The sequence below is a fragment of the Archocentrus centrarchus genome, chromosome 8, assembly GCF_007364275.1.
Source record: "Archocentrus centrarchus isolate MPI-CPG fArcCen1 chromosome 8, fArcCen1, whole genome shotgun sequence".
NCBI lineage: Eukaryota > Metazoa > Chordata > Actinopteri > Cichliformes > Cichlidae > Archocentrus > Archocentrus centrarchus.
In genome coordinates this window covers 29439128-29462951 of record NC_044353.1, presented here as the reverse complement: position 1 = coordinate 29462951, position 23824 = coordinate 29439128, and the positions used below count along the sequence as shown (strand labels likewise).

The following is a 23824-nucleotide window of genomic DNA, read 5'->3' as shown; positions in this document are numbered from 1 at the left end:
GCAGTGGGCCAATCAGCTGTGTGCAAAGGTCAGTTGATCCATCAGGTGGGGTTCTGGCTCAGTGTGACTCAGCTCAGCAGTAAAATAGATGACTGATCATAATCTTTTCATAGATTTATGCAACTTTTAGAAGAGGGGCAACACTAGAAAAAAAAAGGAACTGTTACATCCATCACTGGTGTAATTAATACGCTCTGATGTAATCAGACTGTAACCACACTTTTTTTTTTTTTTGTTATTAAAAACAAATGGTGTTTTATAAATGCCCCAGCCCAGAGCTATTAATCAATCAGCATCTGGTAAGATGAAGAAAGGTGATAAGAAAAAAACAGCAGAAAAATCTGAAACCTGCTGGAGTAAAAGTTTGAAAACCAAAGATTTTTTTTTTAATTAAGAGTTTTTCACTGAAAGACAAATCTGATCAAAACTGTGAGATGTAGCTATTTATCTTGTACTCACTCAGTTTATCTGTGTGTGAGTGTGTGTGAGGCTGCATCCCATCCAAACAGCTCAGGACTCCAACTCTAGGCTGTCTTCAACGATGACATCAACTTAAGTGACAAACAACAAAGCGAGGAAGTCTTGAGTAGCTTCCTGGAAGCTTCTGCCGTGAGCTGGTCAGATGGTTAACAGACCGTTCCTGCAATCATCTTCTACGTATAAAGTAAGGGAGTTTTATAAGATGTGGTCTGTAGTCAAATAATCATCAGTTACTAATAGATAAGGAAATTTGGTGCAGTGTCTCAATCACAAAAGCCCGCCATAAACACTTTTTGTTTGCAGCCTGATCATATTAGAGTATCACAGAAAAACTCAAAAATCTTAACAACATTTCCAAGGTGTCTGCAGTTAGCTTGTTAAACTTGTAAGTGGGTTTAATTAAATGCAACACTGTTTTTTTCCCTCTTTTTTTAGGTTTCTGGAGATCACTTTGTTCTCAAGTTGACACCTGAACATAACACAAGTTTCAGTCTGTGAGGTTCTGCTATCCTATTTAATGAGGAAGAAGAGGTTCAGACCCTCTGGTGCACCTCTGTGCACTGCATCATGCAGAGGATCCAGACACTGACCTGGGACACAGTGTTGTCATCAGAAAGCGATTGAGCTGGACAATGCAGCACAGTGTACAGAGTGTCTCATGCTGCATAGGTAGGAAGCCAAGGCATTAAACAGGTTTGGCCAAGCAGGCTTCCATAGAGGTGTCAGAAAGAAGCTGGAACTTGTAATGCATGCTGCATCCTTAAAACTCCCTCACCATGCGCTGTTTCCTTTCTGTCGACAGTCTCCCTCTTTCTATCTCCCTCACACACAGGCACATGCACGCACACACACTGGTAAACATACAGAAACACTCCACACAGCAAACAGGACACAAGAACATATACAATCAACCAGCCAGCACGGGGGGGGGGGGGGGGGGGGGGGGGATTTGCCTTCCATACCTTTTTTTTTGTCTTAGATGGACAACAGCAATTATGCCATCCATCCATCCAGAGCGCACACACATACACACACATACAAACACACAGACATTGGCATGCATGCACACAAACAAACATGCCATCAATCTGCACATCAGTAAAAGCAGCAAGCGTCACTTCTCCTGGTGCAGCATTGCAAGAAAACAGTTCTTCAGAGAGCAATTCAAAGCAGAGAGAAAGAAAATGACACACACCACACACAGACACACACACACACACACATGTTCATACAGCAAAACACAGAACGACTGCACTGCTCATACACCAGGCTGTGCAGCAGCAGCACTCGTCCGTCTTCACACACATACATTAGACACACACACACTCACATCTGTCTGCAGGCATGCTTTGTAACATCTGTCAGTCTATCTAATCGATCCTGCCCTGCCATCCATGATGTCCACATGCATGCATCCCTCCCTCTGCCCCCCCATCTCCCCCCCCGGCAACTGGAGGAAGAGGAAAGAGAGGCAGGAAACAGAGGGTAGGGGGGTATAAAAAGCCATGGCAGGTACCTGTAAATGAACCAGACGCTCCTATTCACAGGGCCGAGCGATGGCCAGGAAGAAGAGAGGGAGAGGGAGAGGGAGAGATCCTCCTCGCCGCATGCCCCCATCGCCATTTCCTCCCCTCCCTCTCCTCCTCCTCCTTCTCCTGCTCCTTCTCCTTCTCGTCTTCCAGCGAGACAGTAGAGAGCGCGAGCCGCGAGAGAGGAGGAGGAGGAGAGGAGGAGGAAGAGGAGGAGAGAGAAATGGAAGAAGGGAAAGGGAGAGGGAGAGGGCCGAGCACTCCCAGCCCCTTCATACTTAAGACAGAGAGAGAGGAGGAATGGGAGAGAGAGTGAGGGATGGAGATGGTTAGCTGTGACTGCGACACAGAGCAAGAGAGAGAGAGAGAGAGAGAGAGAGTAGAGAAGGAGGGGGGAGAGGAAGGAGAATAAGGTGGCTTAAAAAGAGAGAGAGTGAGAGAGAGAGAAAATAAATGAGGTAATTTAGAGAGAGAGCATAAGAGAGAGGTGATCGGGTTTCTTCACGGGGGGGGGCTTCATGTACAAACACACACATACAGTCCGGGCATGGTAGCATTCATGCAATTAACTCACACACGGCCCCAAATCCACATACACACATTCTATCCTACTCCTCCCCTTCATGCACTTCCCCTCATGCCTCCACTTCCTATAGTTTATATGTATAGTATTCACTCTGCCTATTTATCACTGTCATGATTTCCCATTCATAAAAATGGATGTGACTCTGATAAGTCTGCTATCGAGGGAATGACAGAGGCCTCTCACATTACTGACAAGGTATTACCATCATTCAACACAATGCAAAAAGATATGCCAAATTTCATTATCTAATCTTACACAATAAAAAAAATGTAAAGAATCTAATTGGCTCATGTTTATATAAAAATAAATCTTTGTGCAGATTGTCCCGGAGCCTCTTCTGCTGTCCTCCTACTGTTATTGACCCTGTGTGCCTTTAAATCACACTTAACTAACCTCACCCCCCCCTTTCCCCCTTCTTCTTTTCTTTGCAGCCCCTAACATGAACACACACACACACACACACACACACACACACACACACACACACACACACACACACACACACAGTTTCTGTAAATAAAGAGTGAATGAGAGGGTCTTATAAACGGGGGAGGGTGGGCATCGATGCAGACAGGAAGAGGAGAGAGGACAGAGAAACAGCTGGTGGATGAGTGGCGGAAGGAGGAAGAGGAAGAGGAGGAGGGTGTGTGTGTGTCTGTTTGTGTGTGTGAGAGAGAGAGAGAGAGAAATACAGATTCTCCCAAATAGGCACTCACATCATCTCTTAGTCAGAGGCTCCATCCACGTATGTCGTAGTTGTTCTCTGTCGTCTTACCCTCCCTCCCTCCTTCTCTCTCTACGTCTGCTCTCTCTTTCTCTTTCATCCTCTTGCCTCCCTCCTGCATCCAAGGACGATCACAGCTCTTGTCCTCTCTTTTCTCACATCCCTGTTTATTTGTTTCTCTCCCTGCATGTCAGGCCATACCACTGTGATTTTGTGTGTATAGCATGTGAGTCCCTGCATGTGTGATGAGAGAGAGAAAGGGAGAGAGAGAAAGAGAGAGGGAGAGGGAGAGGGAGAGGTGGGGCAGGAAGCAAATGTTGACAGAAGGTCCACATGATCATGTGTTTATGTTTTTCTGCATGTCAGGCTGTTGTTCTTTTGCACGTGTGTGTGTGTGTGTGTGTGTGTGTGTGTGTGTGTGTGTGTGTGTGTGTGTGTGTGTGTGTGTGTGTGTGTGTGTGTGTGTGTGTGTGTGTGTGCATCCACAACAACGCATGTTCTGAACGAGACACAACAAACCGCCACAAGAGCATCTGACGAGATGTTCTGCAGCTCCCCTCCAAACTCTGTGCCCCGCTTGTCCTTATTTGACCCACTGTTGGCCCGAAAAACGGTCTCATGTGGGCTGGCAGAGGAGCAGCCGCATGTACAGATTGTGTGCAGTTGCTCAGTGCATCTGTGATAATGACACCGAGAGCTAATGATCTGTCAGTTCAGCTTTCATCTCTTTTACTGAGAGCCGAAGTGTATGAGGGTTTTAATGTTAGTTTAAAGTTAAGCATGTAGCAAAAGCAGCGTAAATACAGTAGCAGAGGCAGGAAATCCCTCCAAAACAAAGTGCTTTAAAACAATAAACAAGTTGCTCCATGCACGTGAATTTATAAGCAGATTCAGATATGTGTAATCCATTCTCGCTTTGAGGAAATCCTTTTGAAATAAAGGGTAGACTGAACAAGCTCAACTTGCTCTTCTTGCGTGTCGTTTCTTACAGACTAAGGGTTGAGTGTCTAGGGCTAGAGGGACACCTGGATCTCAATTATATTGTGATATTTTCTTAAGAACATCAACACAATGACTCCCAGTTGTTCTTCTTATCTAAATATCTAAAAAAATATTCAATCAAACGAACACGAGAAACTCTTTTTTTTTTTTAACATCACTGACATGTTGTCATTAATTTTGTTATAGAACCACTAAAAGTTTCTTTAAGTTGCCTATGTGCTGTCTAATTGGAGAATATGATTACCAGTGCAGAACAGTTTGTAGTATGAATGCTGGTGACGGGTGGGTGCACTAGCAGAAATTCCAGGCTCTGTAATCCTCTGATATATTTACCACCCCTCGTGTGTCAGTCAGCAGTGTCTTTTGCTCCCAGTAGTAATCGCTTCAATCCCTCACCTCAGAGTTGAGAATAATTTATTATTTGTTTCTTGTTTTCTTTTGCCGGTTGTTGGTAAAAGTTCCTGAATTTCAGAGCCCCTCGACACTCTCTGGCTGCTGCTAGTCCCTCCCTGTTTGCATGCTTCTTTAATTAAATCGGACGCAGCTCATTACAGAGCAGCAATAACTCTGCTGAAAATATTTGTAGTGTGATAATGATAGCGTTCAAATGTTCAAACATTTCTCTTTTTGACAGTGCTGAATTTGAAGATCTTTTTACCAAAGTCAGCGAAAACAAAGAAAGATAAAAGAATGGATGTGGAATTATTTACGGGAAATTATTAAGATGGCACAGTTTGACCCGTGCTGCACAAGTCAGGCTTCAAAATTTATCCAGCTGTCAACAAGAGAAGTGGATGAGATGGACAAAGATATGTGTGTGTGTGAGATAAGCCACTATGATGACAATATGAGGCATTAAAAAAAACAACAGAGCAAGACCTGATCTTGCTTCTTAATTTGCAACAACACCTTCAGACAGTCCTGTCCACTGGACAAATCCTACCCAACAGAGTGAGGCCAAAATAGGGGCTGGGCTAATAACCTACTTCTCCTACTTTCTGTTGAGCATGAGCGTCAACCATGAGCTGTACAAGAGCAGGGCTTCACCAAAAAAAAAAAAAAATCATCCATCCTCTGAGTGTGTTATCTGAGCTTATTTTTTCTGTTTTATAGCCTAGTTAATTATCAATACATTCTGGCTCATTTTGGCTAAAAAGTAAATATCAGCATCACAAAGAAGATTCACTCTTGTCTTGTCATTCCAATCAGGGTGAAGAAACTTAAAGCAGGGCAAAGGGCAAACTTCTTCCTGCTCACACCTCCTGCTGTTTCCACAAAAACACAGTTCATGTCTCTTGCCACCTATTTGTAAACACAAAATGCCTTTCTTCCTTCGTCCAAGCTCTTCATTCCCCTCGCTAACCCCTCCGCTCCCTTTTGAGTGCCCTTCACTGTCTGACCTCCAGATGGAGGCACCACAGGGAGGAGAGGGTGATAGAAAGAAAATTAAAAAGTACAGGGGGGTTAGCAATGCAGTGATAAATAGAAAGTGAGGGAGGGATGCAGAGATGGTCAGGAGATGTGGCCAAATATAGAGGGATAAAAGGAGGAATAGGTGCGATATTACATGTAGTGATAAAGGCTGTGAAAGTGGGCCCGTGTGAGGGCGGCTCTGAGTCAGCCATGCCTGCCAGCCTGCCTGGTCAAACCAGCATCTCTGCTACAACGGTGCCTTTAATTATCCATGATGTGTGTGCTATAGAGTGTGTGTACAAACATATGTGTTTGAGTTTGCATTTCTGAGTGTGTCGCTTCCATGAAATGTCACTGTTGATGAAAAGCCTGTTAATAATAAATGATAGTGTGGGTATGAGAGAGAAGCACAGTTAGAGCAAATGCAGGCCTTTTGGTTAAAGTTGAGGAATCAAGACAAATAATGATATGTAGCAGCATGATAGAAGAGGCATGGTTTCACATAAATAAGAATTAATCTGATTGATAGTAGATTTATTTATATATAAATAAATCTGTCTTTGCTCAGTCGGAGTTCTGGACACTGAAACTGCCTCAGACCCACTTGCTGTGACGCTATAAAAGAAGGCACTAAAGTGAATGACATCATATTAAGATTAATTATTGGGAAGAAGTCAGTACCAGACTTGTGTATCCAGAGAGGATGTTGAAAAGGCTGAGTATTAAACAAGTGCCCTCAGGGGCTAAAAAAAAAAAGAAACCTAATATCAAAAACTGCAGTTCCTCTGATGGCCACTTGAGGGTGGCTCCAAAAGTGAGTTAGTACCCATAGAGCAAAATGCTTAAAATGCTCAAAATTACAGCAGAAATAAACATGTGTGGCAAAGCATACCAAAGATATTTGTGTCCAGTTTTGATAAATTTTATTAACCTGTTACTTAGCCCTAATTAGCAGGTATCTGTGTGGATCCATACACTGCAGCCTGCTAACCAAGCTTCCTAGCATCCTCTCGTTTAAATATGGCCACTTCTGGGTCCAAAAACAACAAAAGGCTAAAGCTGAATCTTTAAAATGTCCATAAACCAATTGGTGACATCACAGTAGCTATGTCCATATTTTATATGCAGTCTCCATGTATGTGCAAAGTAGCCACAGTTTCTCTATCAGATGTTTGGTTCCTAAAAAAAAACCAAGGTGATGACAAATGTAAAGTTTTGTTAAAAATCTGTGAAGTTGCCCTTTAAGAATGAACACTGTGTAAGAACGGATGCTGATTAGGTCACAGTGGGCGGATGACTAACTCTATTAACACAAAAAAGTACAATAATCTTCTGTCAAAAGTTAAAGATCTCAGCTGGTGTTGTGGGATTATTTGCGGCTGGTCGCACAGCACAGTAATGCATATGCATTACTTCAGCTTACGTGGTCATCGGGGGCAGTAATGATTATCTGGTGATTTCATAACTCCGGTCAACAAAAAATACATTTCAGATGTATTAGTCACCAAAGTGCTCTAAAAGCACCAACAAGTTCACCCACCCTAAAATCTGCAACCCAGCAAAGCAGGTCTTTGGAGCCAAAAAGCAGACACAAAAAAGATAAAGCTTACTCTAAAACCCTGATATGGCACAAATTTACCTCTCCGCACAGGTTAAATTCAGCAAAACCTGCTAGTCAAAACATAACTGGTACACCTCTGCCTGGAGGATGACTTCAGCAGCAGCAGCAGGCAGATCAGCTTCTATACTGGAGGCAGCGAACCGTCACACATCGTCATCTTGCTGCATGAATCACTCACAACACATCACATCATCAAAGTATCGCTGGAACTTATGAATCATCTGGGTAGATGGATACAGTATGTTACGATACAAACAAATCCCCTGCCAACATGTGCTGTATGTCTAAACAGTGAAGCAGCAGCGTCATAATGAAAAGGCTGTCAGCTCTCAGTGCCCCCCCAGGAGGACTGACGAGGCACATCATGCTCTTTAGCAAAGTACATAACCCCTCATTTCCTGAGCTGCTCAGAGGGCAGCGGTAGAAAACAGTGGTAGTCATGTTTAAACCTTTATTTATCCACAATGGGACATTTTCTTGCATCACTCTGGTCACACTTAACAATCAGCTGGAGCATCTAAACGCCTCTTTTGTCAATCCAAGTGCCCCAAAGTGCTTTTGTGTTCAGCTCAGATGCCCCTCTGTTGGGTAAGGTACCGCTCTGGTGTGACCTCACCGTAAAGGAACCCTGTGAGTGGCTAGGGGGCGTTTGTCTATGCCCCTGCTGCTTAATGAATCTGTGCCGACCACTGTGTCTTTTGATGAAACTGGCAGCTGCTCAGTTCAGTTTTCAGTACATGCAAGGCAGCTCTTACCTGGGAGCGTCAAAGCTGTCGTAGGATCCCACAGTGTAATGGCGGAACAGCCTTTTGGCACGCTCTCCACGGCTCTCTGAAACATCAAATCACATGGACATCAGTACAGTGTGACCTATAATTACATACATTTGTTTTATTATATACATAACTGCTAATACTATAATAATCTGGAGCCATTTCTCTGTCTTTTGTCCCCAAGTCACCTGTAAAATACAATGAATATGCACATTAATCATGGAATAATGATTAATTGACTGGTGTAAAAGCAATTGTATTGATGAGTTTAATGAGTAGGTTTAAAAACAATTTAAAGGGTACCTATTGTGCCTTTTCCCAGCTCCATATTTTTTTTTTATTCTTACTTTACTGGAGTAGCTTTCCATGGTTCTTAGTTCAAAATAATCCTTATTTATCTTATACTGGGCTAGGGCTAGGGCTGTGGTAACCATAGTAAGCATTTCCCCTCCCATTAACATTACATAAAGGCAAGAAACGCAGAGCAGTCTGAAGTGTGAGATTTTGGCTCACAGGGATTATTTATGCATATACTGACCTCATTATTTAAAACTTTGGCCATGCTGGCCATGTAATATGAGCATCTACCAGTATAACATACAATGATCAGGCATAACATGAATAACACTGATTATCTCTTCATCACAGCACCTATTAGTGGGTGGGATATATTAGGAAGCAGGTGAGCATTTTGTCCTCAAAGTTGATGTTAGAAGCAGGAAAAATGGGCAAATGTAAGGATTTCAGTGAGTTTGACAAGGGCCACATTGTGATGGCTAGATGACTGGGTTAGAGCATCTCCAACAGCAGCGGTTGTGGGGTGTTCCCAAGCTGCAGTGGTATCAAAAGCAGTTCCAAGGAAGGAACAGCGGTAAACCATGGACAGGATCATGGGTGGTCAAGGCTCACTGATGCACGTGGGGAGCAAAGGCTGGCCCATGTGGTCCGATCCAACAGACAAGTTACTGAAGCTCAAAATGCAGAAAAAGTTCATGCTGGTTATGATAGAAAGGTGTCACGCTACACAGTGCATCTCAGTTTGTTGCATGTGAGGCTGCATAGTCTCACACAGTCAGGCTGCCCATGCTGACCCCTGTCTATCGCCAAAAACACCAACAATTTGCACGTGAGCATCAGAACTGGACCATGGAGCAGTTGAAGAAGGTGGCCTGGTCTGATGATCACCTTTTCTTTTACATCACGTGGATGCATTCATGTGTAATAATAACAATAATAATAACTCAGTTCATATGAATACCCCCTTAAGATGAAACAAATACTTGAAAAATCTTTCTGGAATGGGACTGTGTGAGGAGCATCTGCTACACAGTTGTTAAACTGTAATATAAATAGTTGCTTGTACAAATCACCCTTGGGGGTCATTATTTGAGAGAGGACGGTTTCTGATTTGCTTTATAGTTGAACAATAATCAGTTCTGTTTTTTAACCACACTAGCAAAGAGCTATAGATGTTATTGTCCGTCAAAGTCAAAATTTTAAAGTCATTTTTTCCCCATATACCTGTTTAACTACAGCACTCAGATGCATGTATTGTTAATCAATAAATGTTAGCATGCTAAAATCTGCTGTTTCTACAGATGGTTGTTCACACCTCCTCCAGAGTCAGGATTCTTGGCATCATCTTGGCCTCTCTTTTCCTGCCTACATCAACAACGTCTCATGTTTAGCCTACTTCCACCTATGGGCCATTTCAAGACTACGTCCTTTTCTTTCTCATCATAGCCCTCAAGTTCTTGTCCATGCCCTGATCACCTCTTGATAAGATTACTGTAATGCCATTTTCTCTGCCCCCCCCCCCCAAAAAAAAACTTGACAATTTGCACCAAATTATACAGAACTCTGCAGCAAGGATTATCACACACACTGAGTCCACTGAGCATGTTACACCTCTCTTCGTCCAGCTTCACTGACTCCCCGTTCTCCAGCACATCCAGTACTCTGCTCCTCACTCTTAAAGCCCTCCATGACTTGCTGCCCCCATATCTGTCCAGATCTCCTTCATCTTCACACCTCTTCCAGTGCTCTTCCCTCAGCCTCAGCTGCTCTCCTGACGGCCCCTCCTTTCAGACTTGGTATTATGAGTGTCAGAGCACTTCATCTTTGGAGCTCACAACCACTTCACCTCCACTGACTAGACTCTTTTAAACAGTTTAAATTAGAGCTCAAAAACTCACCCATTCACATCAGCATATCAACTATAACCCTCATGTTTTATACACTTTTCCTGGATTTTAAATCTTTTCAGCTATTGTGTTGTTAATATGGATCTTGTTGTTAATTTTGTTTTAGATGGTGACCGTGAGAGTTAGGAAAAGTGCCAACAAATAAAAATAAAAATATTATTATTAAATAATCAGCACAGAGTAAACATGGTAAGCTAAAGTGGACATGCAAATCATAATCACAGTAATTATATTTGTTTAAAATTTCTGTTTAGTGTCATTAAAAATATTTACCACTGAAAGAAGCATAAAGTGTATGAGTAGAAACAGTTAAACAAGAACTAAGTCAATCTGCAGACAGCAGTGCTTTGAGCTAAATGTTAATGTGCTTATTTTAACAATGGCAGGAAAAGCAGGGAGCGAGAAAACAAAGGTGATACAAGTTTTGGAGGAAGAAACGACAACCTGACAAAACAAGAAGAGAACAAACAGACTAAATACACAACAGAGAGAACAGGTATAAGGAGCAGGTGAACCCAATGAGATATTAATGAGGGTGGCAAAAAGAACAAAGTAGGGAAGTAAAACCACCAGAGGAATTAGCCTTCAAAATAAAACAGGGAAGGAAACACAAACATGAACCTAGAACATACATGGCTCATGATCAGTACCAGTGAAAGGTTTGGACACACCTTATTATTCAGTGGTTTTTCATTATTTAAAAATTGTCTGCATTAATACTAAAGTCATCCAAACTATGAAGAAATACATATGGAATTATTTCATAAACAAAAAGTGTTAAACAAACCAGAATATGTTTTATATTTTAGATTCTTCAAAGTAGGCATCTCTTGCTTAGATGACAGCTTTGCACATATTGGCATTTTCTCAGTCAGCTTTATGAGGTCGTCATCTGGAACGGTTTTCAGTTAACAGCTGTGCCTGTCAAGAGTTCATTTCTTGAATTTTTTACCCTCTTAATGTGTTTGAGACCATCAGTTGTGTTGTGAAGAGGTAGAGTTGGTATACAGAGAAGAGCCCTATTTGAGTAATGTTCTAATCCATATTATGGCAAGAACTACTCAACTAAGTAAAGAAAATGGACAGGATCCTCAAGCGCAGTCACAAAGACCATGAAATGTTATGATGAAACTGGCTCTCATCAGGACAGTCCCAGGAAAGGAAGACCAAGAGTTCCCTCTGTTGCAAAGGATAAGTTCATCAGAGTTACTAGCCTCAGAAACCACAAGTTAACAGCACCCCAGATAAGAGCTGACCTAAATTCAACTGTTCAGATAAGACTGTGTGAATCTGGTCGAATTGCTGCAAAGAAGCCACTTCTAAGGAAGAACAACAAGAATAAGAGAATGGCTTGAGCCATCAAACACAAGGAATGAACATTAGACCAGTGGAAATCTGTCCTTTAGTCTGATGAGTCCAAATTTGAGATTTTTGGTTCCAAACACCAAAAATCTTTGTCTTTGTGAGACACAGAAAAGGTGAGCGGATGGTTCCTACATGTGTAGTTCCCACTGTGAAGTATGGAGAAGGAAGTGTCATGGTATGGGGGTGCTTTCCCAGTGACACTGTTGGGATTTGTTCAAAATTCATGGCACACTTAACTAGCATGGCTGCCACAGCATTCTGCAGCAGCGTGCCATCCATCTGGATTGCGCTTAGTGGGTCCATCATTTGTTTTTCAACAGGACAATGACCCCAAACACGCCTCCAGGCTGTGTAAGGTCTATTTGACCAAGAAAGAGGGTGATGGAGTGTTGGGTCAGATGACCTGGCCTCCACAGTCACCTGATCAAAACCAACTGAGATGGTTTGAGATGAGTTGGACCACAGAGTGAAGGCAAAGCAGCCAACAAGTGCTCAGCACCTCTGGGAACTCCTTCAAGACTCCTTCAAGACTGTTAGAAAACCATTTCAGGTGATTATCTCATGAAGCTGAGAGAATGCATAGAGTGAGCAAAGCTGTAATCAAAGAAAAAGGTGCCTACTTTGAAGAATCTAAAATCTAAAACACATTTTGGTTTGACACTTCTAAGTTTACTACATGATTTCTTATGTTTTCCTTCATAGTCTGGATGACTTCAGCATTAATTTACAATGTAGGAAAAAAATTAATAAATAAATAAAAACTTTGAATGAACAAACTTTTGACTGTTACTGGTACTAAAGTAAAAGGATGTGTAGATTTTTTTGATAAAATAAATAAAAGTGGAAAATCCTGTGCTTAGAATGCTAAATGTTGTACAAACCACCCTTAAAACTTAATGCAAGCGTAAATACGTTTCTAGTCTATGACATGGCCAGACTGCACCAAACCTGCCTCAGGTTTATAGGAGATACCAAACAAGCTGCAAATTCAGAGAGGGTACATCCCAAATTCCCCACTGAAATGTTTTCTAGGCGACTGCTTCCTCCTGTGTGTGCGTTTGTGCGTGTACACAACTGCTGGTGATCACCTGATCGGTTGTCTTGGCTTCGAAGCACCACTTCCTCCACGCAGTCAGAGGGAAACCATCCCGTGCGACCTCTGACTGTCCCTTCCCAGTACCCGCCCTCGCCAACACTCAGCACTAGAGGTGGGGGCAGGAAAGAGAAATATGTCAAGAAAAAAAAGGTAACGCAACCCACACAAACACACACAGACACCAATGAGAAATGAACGCACGCAAAAAGGCAACAAATACTGAAAGCAAATAAATGTAGACACACGTGAACATGCAAACCTCCTACATACTCACCAAGACATACATACCTGGCGACACCTTAGACTCACTCACAAACACACACATATTCATACCTGCAGACATTAAATACAAACATATATAGAGACCTTACACTCATGTCAGGACGTGACCGTCTAACAAACTCATCTGAAGACTGGCCTGGACATAGATGTGCTCACGAGACAAAGAAGCTGGGCCTTCATTTATAAACACTCGTGGCTCAAAGCAAAAACCATTTATAAAACCATACTTTGATGAGAAAGTCACTGTTTTCTTAGCATCATCTGAGAATGCTCAGCATCTCCTGGCTTCATCAAAGAGCTGCTACTGTAATTCCAACTCTGCAGCCTTACACGGGTTTTTTAGCCACTTGTTGTTTTGTTTGCCTTCTGCAAGTCATATAACACAAGTTATGTGTGGAAAACAAAAGCAGAAAAGCTGAACGAAGAATGAATATTGAATTTGCTTGTGCTGTTCTGTGCCTTATTAGATGTATTTGTAAGTATTTGCTTGATATGTTTTACATATCAATAAAACCTTGATTGGTATATATACCTGTGTGGTCATTGAATATTTGCCACTGCAGTATTAATAAACCTGATGATGTGTCCAAAATCCTTTATCAGCTAGCTAAACGATGCTGGTCAAGCCCTTATAGTCAGCAGCTCATATATTATAAGGAACTCTTTTGAGGCTATGCCAAATTCCCAGAGATTCCAAGTTACACTTCCCAGCTCATGTAACCACATGTTACATTAAATAGTTTCTGCAGTGTTGCCTTGCATGTCTCTAACTGTGCTTTTTTGTGTTTCTTTCTTACAGTCTACTTGTCCCAAGTACTGGGTGAGAAACAACATCGCAAATACTTCATCAGACAGAAACTTTTAGTTGACACAGAAGACAAAATGTTTTGAATGCTCAGGCACACAAACCTACACATGGCGTTAAAAATGGCATTATACTCACCTTTGACCCTGTCTCCCTTGTTAAAGCTGATTTCTCGCTCTCCCTGCGCAGAATGTGATCGAGTGGCTACAAAAACACGTCCCGGGACGGCGCTGTAGAGGCGTCTTCGCTGGCCCGCAGTCTGTACAGTGGTGGTGGCAGGGCCGGGCCTGGGAGGGAAGGATGATTTAAAAGAGCCAATTAAAGTTCAGGAAGCTCTGCAAGCATATGTGGCCAGAACTGAGCTGCTGACTAAGCTCTTGGGGTACATCAGCTGAAAATGTTTGGGACCCAGTGACCTAATTATTACTTATTTTGTTTTACAGAATAAAAAGGAAAGTTGCTGTACTTCATGTGTGTATTTCTTATGATCTTTCTGGGAGTTTTTCAAAACTTTGCCTACAGTGTGCAGTTTTCTGTTGTCTAAGTTCTTTAATATATGAATTAAGTAATTAGTGAATTCTCTGAAACATTATACATCGGAATGACTATTAGTTCCCATCTTCAGAGAATCCTACCAGCATGAAAGCAGTTCTCATTATAAAGTTAAATGCTGCTCAGGAAAACATTCGAAAACACCTAATAAACCATACTGAACTCCTTTTGTGACTCTGGTAATTCACTTAAAACATTTTAAGATCTCTTTATGGACCTGTCAACACCCAGCACAAAGCTTCAAAAACACTTTGCGCGAGCCATTTGAATCTGCAGTGAGTAGAAGCAAAGCTCCTGTTTAACAGCATCTTGGCCTTCTCCACTCACCCCTGCCTCCGACTCTGTCTGCTCCGGTCCTCTTTGTCTCCGATCCGCCCACGGGAAGGGGAGCGCGTCCTTGCTCCTCTGGGACTGCTGGAACTCCGTAGGGTTCCTGTATGCTTGTAGCCCTGTCAGTGAGAGAGGGAAAGGTGAGAAAATCTGTTTATGAATTTACACATGTGTGCATGATGTTTTTTTATACTACTGCAGCCATATTAAATAATCAGCTTTGATATGCTGCTGTTGAATTACACAAAATTTAGATAATACATCATGAACTATAATTAAACACGATAAACATAATAGATCAAGGATACTCGTTGAAAACATTTAGCATATTTACTGACTACAACCCTAAAGAGGATGTTAATGACAACTGGTGTTTAATCCTCTACTCCAAACCACAAAACTATATAAACTGTGAGCACAAAGCAAGGTGCTGCAATTAGCAGTATTCACCACTAGAGGTTGATAAAGGTCATCCCCTGCATTGTATTGGGCACATGTTCCAACATGTTGGAAATGAGTATTTTACAGGCATTTCTCCAAGCTGCAGGTTTAAGGAAATAAAAACTCAACACCTAAATCCTTCCTTTTACTGGATTAATCAAATAAAAGGTGAATCAGAGAACAAACTCCACAACCCATTACCAACCTTGGAGAATGGAGCAGAGAAAAACTAGTTTTAATGGATTAAATTATGTTTGCTGTGTGTTTTGTATCATTCATTTCTTAAATACGAGTTACTAAAACGCTTTCAAATCCTTTTTTTAATCTTTGAAGTCCTGTTGGTTTGTCAGCTGCTGTCTCTAAACTTTAAAACTAAACTTTCTAATCAGACTGATTAAATCATCCAGCTAAAATCTATTTTATAAAGTTACTAAATCGACCCACAGATTCTTCCTGTGTCAATAATTTAAACTCTGAACCTCCTCACACACACACACACACACACACACACAAACGTAGACACCTGCACAGAGACGATGTTGGTGCCCGGGGCATTGGGCACTGCCATCCAATCAGGCAAGTTCATGCTGCTGTCGCTGTTGGCCCGGAGGAAGGGATGGGGAGGGATTGTCAGCGTCCTGGAGCTCTCCCGCCTCTGGGGGGCATACTTTGGAGACTCCACAAAGGGGACTAGGAGGTTTGGGGAGACAGGAGAGATAGTGTGACTTTCTTCTTTTCACATCCTCCTCCATACTGTGACCCGTGTTTCTTTACACTCTCCGTCCACATGCTACATTGTATTCATCAGACATCAGTCATAGTGCTTACCCACATCTGTATCTCTGTGGTTTTTGATGATTTCTCCCAGCTCAAAATGGCCGGACATAACAGCCACCTGATAAACAAAAAGCACACAAATACACACAATAATTTTTATTATTCTTATGCAATTTTCATTTAGGTTTAGGATAAGTCTAATTAGGAGTTCCTCAAAATTATATGATATTTCATATGATATAGAAAAAAATGTTGAACAAAATGTTATTGATGCTTGCAGGTTGCAGGCAGCAGAATTTTACAAGTTTAAGTAAATAAAGGGCATTTTTCCATCCTTCTGTTCCAATGAGCTACTGTCATTGATGACATACAGTACTTCCTAATATGAAGTGACTGAAACAAGGTGCCACCAGCAGCAGCAGTAGCATCCAGTGATAGAGACAAAGTCAAATGTAAGCCCAAAAGTAGCTTAGGTGGTGTTTTCCAGGGAAATCTTAGGAAAAACTGCTTTAGACTTTAGTTTAATGACAACAAAAATAACTTTGTAACTCATCAGGAGCTGCACAATACTGTCACAAAATAAAACTGAAAAAATTCAAGCTTTTAAACAAGCTGCTTAAAGCCATCTTTAACCACCATGTAGTAATTTCCATCCACCATTTGTTCTTCCTGTCTTCTGGAGAGCAGCTAGCCAGTGTTCCAGCAAGGCTCAGTGGAATCATTTGTTTACACTGATTACCAGCTGTTAGCATCTCCTCTTTCACAGCCTGGTTGTATCTGGTGATGCATTTTATTTATTTTTTTACATTAAGTGGTGAAACACGTTTGTTGTTTCCACCTTGAGCTGGAACAGTTCTCTTTGTTGGAGGTTGATAAAGTAGCTCCCTTTCGCAGTACTAAATTGTTATTGGGTTCACACTGCTCCCGCTCTCAGACATGCCTGGGCTTGTCTTGTTGTTGCCCGCATCAGGGAACGAGCGACTTGTTTTAGGCAACGTATGCACTGAGGAGCTGCACTAAAGCCAGTACAAGATAAATAATGATGATTTTTGAACTGTGAATTATGCAAAGCTACTTAAACAGAGCCCGAGATTAAAATATATTAGAGTTGGGAATGAGCACAATAGCACCGCTTTCAGTTTGCTTTGTTAAAATACAATTAATAACATGAATTCAATGAATTAAAATAAAATCCTTAATGTTTATAAAATCCTTGATGTATAAAATTTAAAATAATATTTTGTATAATTTTCTTTTGCAGCTTCTACAGCTCTAAGGTGTTCATAATGGTTTTAAATTGTTAGTTATTATTTATGAGTCATAGTTTGGACAGTTTTCGCCATTACAAAATAATTTGGATTTTTTTTTTATTATTATTTTAATAAATAACACGATGTCAATACATCATCAAATTTCAGTGCTTTTTCCATATCGTTGTTCGTGTTGTTTGAGCATGCATGAAAAAATATTTCCTCAGCTGTTTTTTCTCTTTCAGGACTTAATGTTTCCACATTTAAGAGTCACATGCATTCCCAGCACCTGAGGTGTCTGCATGCATTGCAGCATAATAATGGGCTGAAGTGAAATTAGGCACCAGCACTTTATGCTATGCTAAGCTAATAAGACACTAAACCACACAGCCCACCCAAAGTACATAATTTCCCAGCCAGACACTCAGCATTTACCTGAAAGGGGGTCTGCCCGCTGTTATTCTTTGTGTCTTTATTTGCTCCCCGGTAGAGCAGAATTCGTGCACAGCTTTCCTGTAAAAAACAACATTGATAAATGTAACTTTAATGCACATTCCCTCTGCTTTTGGCATTCCCTCATGCAATCATTACTTTTATTCAGTTTGTTGACCAAAACAAGAATGTGTGTATGCGAATGTTGAAACTAAAAAGCAGGTTAATCTTTTTTTTAAACCACTTAGTGAGCATTAATGTCATTATATTGAATCTATTTTTTTTAACTGTTATATCAGTATACTTTGGGAAAGCTGATATTTGATTTGTACTCTGTTAAATACCTTGTTGTATAAAGCACAGATGTGCAAGGCAGTGTTTCCAGAGGCATTCTGGGAGGAGGAATCCGCCCCATAGAACAGGAGGTGCTCTAGATGCTGCGAGTTACCATTCTGACAGGCCTGAGAACCAAAATATTTTGGAAGTAAGACACAAAGAAAAAGAAAGCAGGAGGATGTGGAGAAGATGAGGCATTTTGCAAACCAAAAACTAAAATCAGATTGAGGTGAGAAAACAAGATCCACAGAGGAGTCAAAGAGGAAAGATTTATGTGGTTGTATATATAGAGAGAAGAGAGAGGAGGAGCGGTAAACAAGGGTACACAGGAGACGGTGGCAAAAGGTGATGGTTATAAAGCAACGCCAAATGTAATTAACACCACCTCCAAACTCAGAGGGTAAGAAAACAGAGAGAATACCAATAAACTCAGCACAAAAAGTCAGGAAATTTGTGTTTGGTTGATTAGTTCTTTGTGGTAACAATGCTTCTTTGCAATAAATCTTATACTGTTGGAAGGCCTGTTTATTTCCCTTTAAATGGAGCTACATGGCGCCCGAGTGGCTTAGTGGTGAAGCCGGTGACCACATACATATGCCGTGTTGCGGTGCGGGCGACACGGGTTTGTGTCCCGGCCTGTCACCAGTTTGCCTGCGTGTCTTCCCCTGTATCTTTCCCCCATTTCCTGTCTGTCTGCCCTGCAGATAAAAGCTGCTGTGGCCAAAAATGCAAAAAAAAAAAAAAAATGGAGCTACATTTGTAAGGAAATGCATTGCAGTGTGTGACCAGCATGAGGAGGAGGTGTCAGGCTGTGGTGGCTGTGTATGGTTTTGCCACATGCTGCTGAGGTCTCTGTTTGTTAGATGAATAAATTGTTAAATTGCCAATACGTCTTGTTTCTTCAGACTTCAATCATTCAATAAATGAGACCAAACAAGAGTCAGTGGCAGAAAAACCTGTTTGTCATTGGCAGAGAAGAGTTGGCAAGTGCAGCCCACTTACTCAACTCTGCTGCTCAACCCACAAATGCATTTTCTGACAAATGTGGCTTCATTTAAGGGGAAATAAACAGGCTTTCCAATGGTATAAGATTTATTGCCAAGAAACACTGTTACTAAGTTTATAGACAGTACACTATGACAACAACAAAACTATTGAAGAAAAGAGAGAAAATATAGAAAAATAAAAAGTGTCATTACATGGATAGAACCATATTTTATCATGATCTTAATTTACTAACTGATTGCTAATATAATACAGTATGAATTCATGGAGGAAATGTAAGTCTGCACTCAGTCATTTTAATATTTCATTATAATGTTGAAATAAGGACTGTGGTTAATGCATGCTTTGAACATTTTTACTTAACATGTAAGTAAATACCCCACTCATGAATTTTGCAGCTATTACCTATCCTAGAGAAGCATTTTCTAACAAGTGGCTAAAAATGACCCTACAGATGTTTTCCAGTTATTTTAGTTTTGCATTTTTCATTTCTAATTTTAATTTGTTTCTTTTTTTGTTGTTGTTGCTATTAATTAATGTTAGTTTCCAGATTTGTTTTGCTTTCATCAGGTTAGTTTTTATTGTTAAAAAATGGCAGTTTTAGTCATGTTCATGTAAATATCATAAACTTTGGCTGCCACAGAGCTTATTTTATTCAATAATCCAAAAGCCTAGATTTAAAATGTAAAAAATCACCCTGGCTCTTACTCGAGAGCGATGATAACTGCCAAGCTGACCAAAAACATGCTGTGCATTCAAATAAAACAGAAAAAAAGTCTCCCAGCTGAACCCCTCAGTGCATTTAATGCATGCAAAAACTATTTGAGTTACAGCCCCCCCAAAGTACATAGGGATGGATTTTTTTAAGGCACTTACACTTTATCCTTAAACAACATTTAACCTCTACAACAAACTGCACACTCCACATGGTGACATGTATCTCAAAGGTTTACCCAAAATGCACTTTATGAAGTTTTCTTTAGTGAATTATTATAAACATCATAAACATCAAATTGGTGAAGTTTGTTAATTAACAAATTAAAAAGTGCAAAATTTTAACCCATCTAAGTCACAAAATTCATAGTTTAATGGTATAATTTAACACACCCTCATTAAATGTACAACAGCAAAAATAACAGCTGATTTTGAGGGGCTTGGGTGGGAACTTTTTTCCAGATTTGGTTGATTTTATATGGAATAAAACTGTACCCAAAAGTAACAGAGCAAATGTCACATCCAAAAATCTTGATCTCAGTGTTAAAGCCTACTTAACGCACGCACACACCAACAGTTTATCTTAAAGTTCATGTCTGGCCAATAGAGCTGAAGAGACAGATGCTTGTGCAGTGAACACACTGAGATGAACAGGCTGATACCTCCGTTTTTCCTCTTGGCCTTCCCTGTCCACTTCACAGCTGTTACATGAGGCCACTGAAGCAGGATGGGTAGGATGGAAGGTGAAAAGTGAAGTGTTTGATGGCATGAATGGGTTTGGACGCAGACACACACTGGAACACAGAATAGACTGGCACATTACAAACAGTGATGTGGCAAACTTGTGCAATATGAACAAGAACATAAGCTCCAAATGCCCAGATGCCTTTTTCTGGTGCTTTCACATCTCAGCTCCCAAACAGATGTAAATTAGGCCACTGACCTCATTAGACTGAAAGAGTTTACTTCAAGGATCTTCAAACAGAAAGTTTTACAGTTGATCTGGTGTTTATCCTTTATGGAGCACACAGGAAGTTAACTGTATTTATTTTGCCCTGAATTCTCTTTCAAAAACACGTTTACCTGATGTGTTTCGTCCCAGCCGTTCTCGTCCCTGATGCCCAGTTTGGCGCGATGGTAAAGCAGTGTTTCGCAGCAGGAGGTGTCGCCCCCTGTCAGCACAGTGTGGTAAAGAGGCGTCAGCCCTCGCCGGTCCTTATAATCTGGGGATGCACCCAGAGAGAGCAGGACCTGCGGGATGAGACGAAAAAAAAAAGGAAACCTTATGTGAAGCTTTTGTTAAACTCTGACAGTAATGATAATGATAAATTACAATAATAAATAACCGGGATTTAAAGGGGACATGTTTGAAAAGAAAATCCACTAAACCCAAAGCTATTTTCACTTGGTTTGCATCCAGAAGAACATATTTATATTAAAAATGGACTTCAGCCTTTTGAATGCCAAAAAGCTAATTTCAGAAAAAGGAAAAAAAAACCTCATTTACCAAATACTACACCCTTGGTGGATAATGGATAACAAAGGCAGTAGGAAGAATAACATGCATACTGAAATTTGGATTACCATGTGTCAATAAGGGGTGCAGTTTTGTTTGTTTGTTTCTGTGTTTTCCTTTTTTTTTTTCTGGTAGCAACAAAGTGAGAGAAGACCATCGTTTCTTTCTTTCCACTCAGATTCAGTGTGTCTGGCATCAAAACAGGACGAGCACTACTCCTGGCTGACGGACAGTTTTTAAAAATCAGCAACTGCTTCACACGCCGCCATTTTTATTTAGGCCCTACAGCAGCTTCTGCCAACTTTAAATTTAAAATGTCTCAGCCATAAGCATTGCACACCAAATGTTCAGTTGCTGGCTGTAAGCTCCCTGCTGATCCTGAATACTGAGAACAGAAGTGAGGTACTTTTATTCCTGATTTCACTGCCCCACAACAACAGGAAAATCCTTAGACTTAGCATGTTGCCTGGCTAATGTAATTAGCTGTAATGCTGGTAGGCCCAAAGGCAGAGGCCCCAGGACAGTACAGGCCCCCTGAGGGCTGACAAAGTTTAAACTACAGAAATGTGCAAAGTTTGCAGCAACAGTAGGAGAGACCTGACTGCTCCGGTCTCAATGCTAGTATGAAGAAATGTATCGTTTTAATGAAAACATTGCTCATTGTGTAAACTAGAGGATCCTACAAGAGTTTCTTCTTGCTTTGGCTCCATTCAAACTCCTGTTCCCAGTGGACACTTATTATAGGGCTACATTTACACTTAAATCTGAGGTTATAATACACAAGCAATGTCATTCTGCCTTGCTTTCTTCTCGAGAGGGCTGAGGTAGCTCATTCCTTTTAATACACTGAACTTGTCCATTTTCATCATGTTAAAATAGTATTTTGAGCCAAAACTACATGTAACATTTAAAACCTTCACTGAGTAAAACAATAAAACAGCAGGGAGAAAAAAATGTCTAGGTGATAGTTTCCTAATTCAAGTTGAGGAATATTCATAAAACTCATAATAGGATGGAAACTCATAGGTTCAGAGAGGTCCCACAACACCCCAGGCTGGAGAAAATGATGGATTCAATCAGAGTGTGATGTAAACCTTTGTGCAGTTTAGCCGAGTTTCTTTCCTTTGTGGAAAACACGGGCTCCAACAATGTTAACGTATGTAATTATCTCCCCCGATGAGTTTCTCGTCTACAGCTACCTGTATTCTCAGCAAATCTGGACAAACGCCTAAAATGTAAATGTGCCAGAACCAGGCAATCTGGATGTTAATGGCTTTCTTTCTCTCTGGCTGAATTATTTGTTCATATTCATGCATATTGTGTGTGGGTGGGTGTGGATCGCTGAGTGGGAGGGTCTGTTTGTTCAGGTTTCAGCTTGTTTAGATATATGGTAACACAAATGAAGAAAATACAGTGTCACTTTGGGGGCAAATATCCATCTTGCAGATTTACACCCTCTTGTAGGCTGATTTTTTTTTCTCCCTGTTTGTCGCATAAGAAATAAAAATATCACTTTTCACAGCCAGATAACAGCATGAAATGACATCAACAGATACAAATGCTTACCAGCAGGGCTGTATGGTGGTGGCCTCGAACAGCCTTGTGTAGCGGTGTGAGTCCATCTTTGGCACGGAAGTCGATGTGGGCCCCTCCATCCACCAGGACCCGGATGGCCTCTCCTCCACCTGGCTCACACTGCACTGCCAGGGTCAGAGGAGTCTCTAAAGAACACACACAGAGACACACACGTGTGTAGCTTTATTTAAAGGTCAGAGGGACTGTTAAAGGAAAGGGATTGTAAAATCAGATTATTTTGGGTTGTTTGCTGGAGAACAGAAGCTTTTTCCAAGCTGCTGAGACAGAAATGAACATTGAAAAAAAAAGAATTATTTTTTTATGTTTATTTTTCATGATTTAGCAAAGAAGAATGACATGCTTCAAAATGAGGTGAAGAAGAGTTTGTGTACCACAATACTGAAGCTGAGAAAGTGCCGCACATGTCAAATGAGGTGCGCTGTAGCAAATACCTACATATCTAACCTAGAATTTACTGACAGGCATGTAAACTCCTTGTGTTTTCCCCAGTACATTCAGACCAAATCTTCTGTTTCTGAAAAAGAAAGTATGCATAATCTTACCTTCAGAGATCCTGGATCCATGTGAAGAAAAACATGTAATAACAAGGAATGAATTAAATGACCGCTTTAGTTCCACCTGCATAAATGTGCACAACTCACTGTAACCATCAATCTTGTAATTACATAATGATGATGATGCTGGTATCTTACTGTGATACACAAATTCTCTTTCTGTCCACAAACTCCCCCTATACAATCAGATGTTGAGCAACCAAACCTGGCACACAGGTACATCACAGGCCCCTGAATGCTTTTTATCTATCAGATATGATGTTGTCATCACATAGCCTACCAACCACAGCAGACTAAAATTACCCATTTTTAAATGTATTCAGGGCAAAAACATCCATCCATCCAGGCAGCCACCTAGCCAGCCAGTACCTGTCCCGTCTGTTATACGGTGAGAGGGCGGGGTACACCCTGGACAGGTTGCCAGACTATCTCAAGAATAAC

At 41.0% G+C, this 23824-nt stretch overlaps 1 protein-coding gene across 1 annotated transcript in view; it reads right to left on the bottom strand.

Annotated features, from left to right (window-relative positions):
- shank1 (SH3 and multiple ankyrin repeat domains 1) overlaps positions 1-23824 on the bottom strand; it is a 103619-nt gene that overhangs the window by 24209 nt on the left and 55586 nt on the right. The window contains exons 6-15 of the mRNA XM_030735698.1: positions 22800-22954; positions 20801-20968; positions 18007-18123; positions 17666-17743; positions 16032-16098; positions 15727-15893; positions 14760-14881; positions 14019-14167; positions 12786-12899; positions 8111-8186 (exon numbers count right to left, since the gene is read on the bottom strand). Of these exons, the coding sequence (XP_030591558.1) occupies positions 8111-8186; positions 12786-12899; positions 14019-14167; positions 14760-14881; positions 15727-15893; positions 16032-16098; positions 17666-17743; positions 18007-18123; positions 20801-20968; positions 22800-22954 (1213 nt within the window). The remainder of the gene's footprint in view (positions 1-8110; positions 8187-12785; positions 12900-14018; positions 14168-14759; positions 14882-15726; positions 15894-16031; positions 16099-17665; positions 17744-18006; positions 18124-20800; positions 20969-22799; positions 22955-23824) is intronic.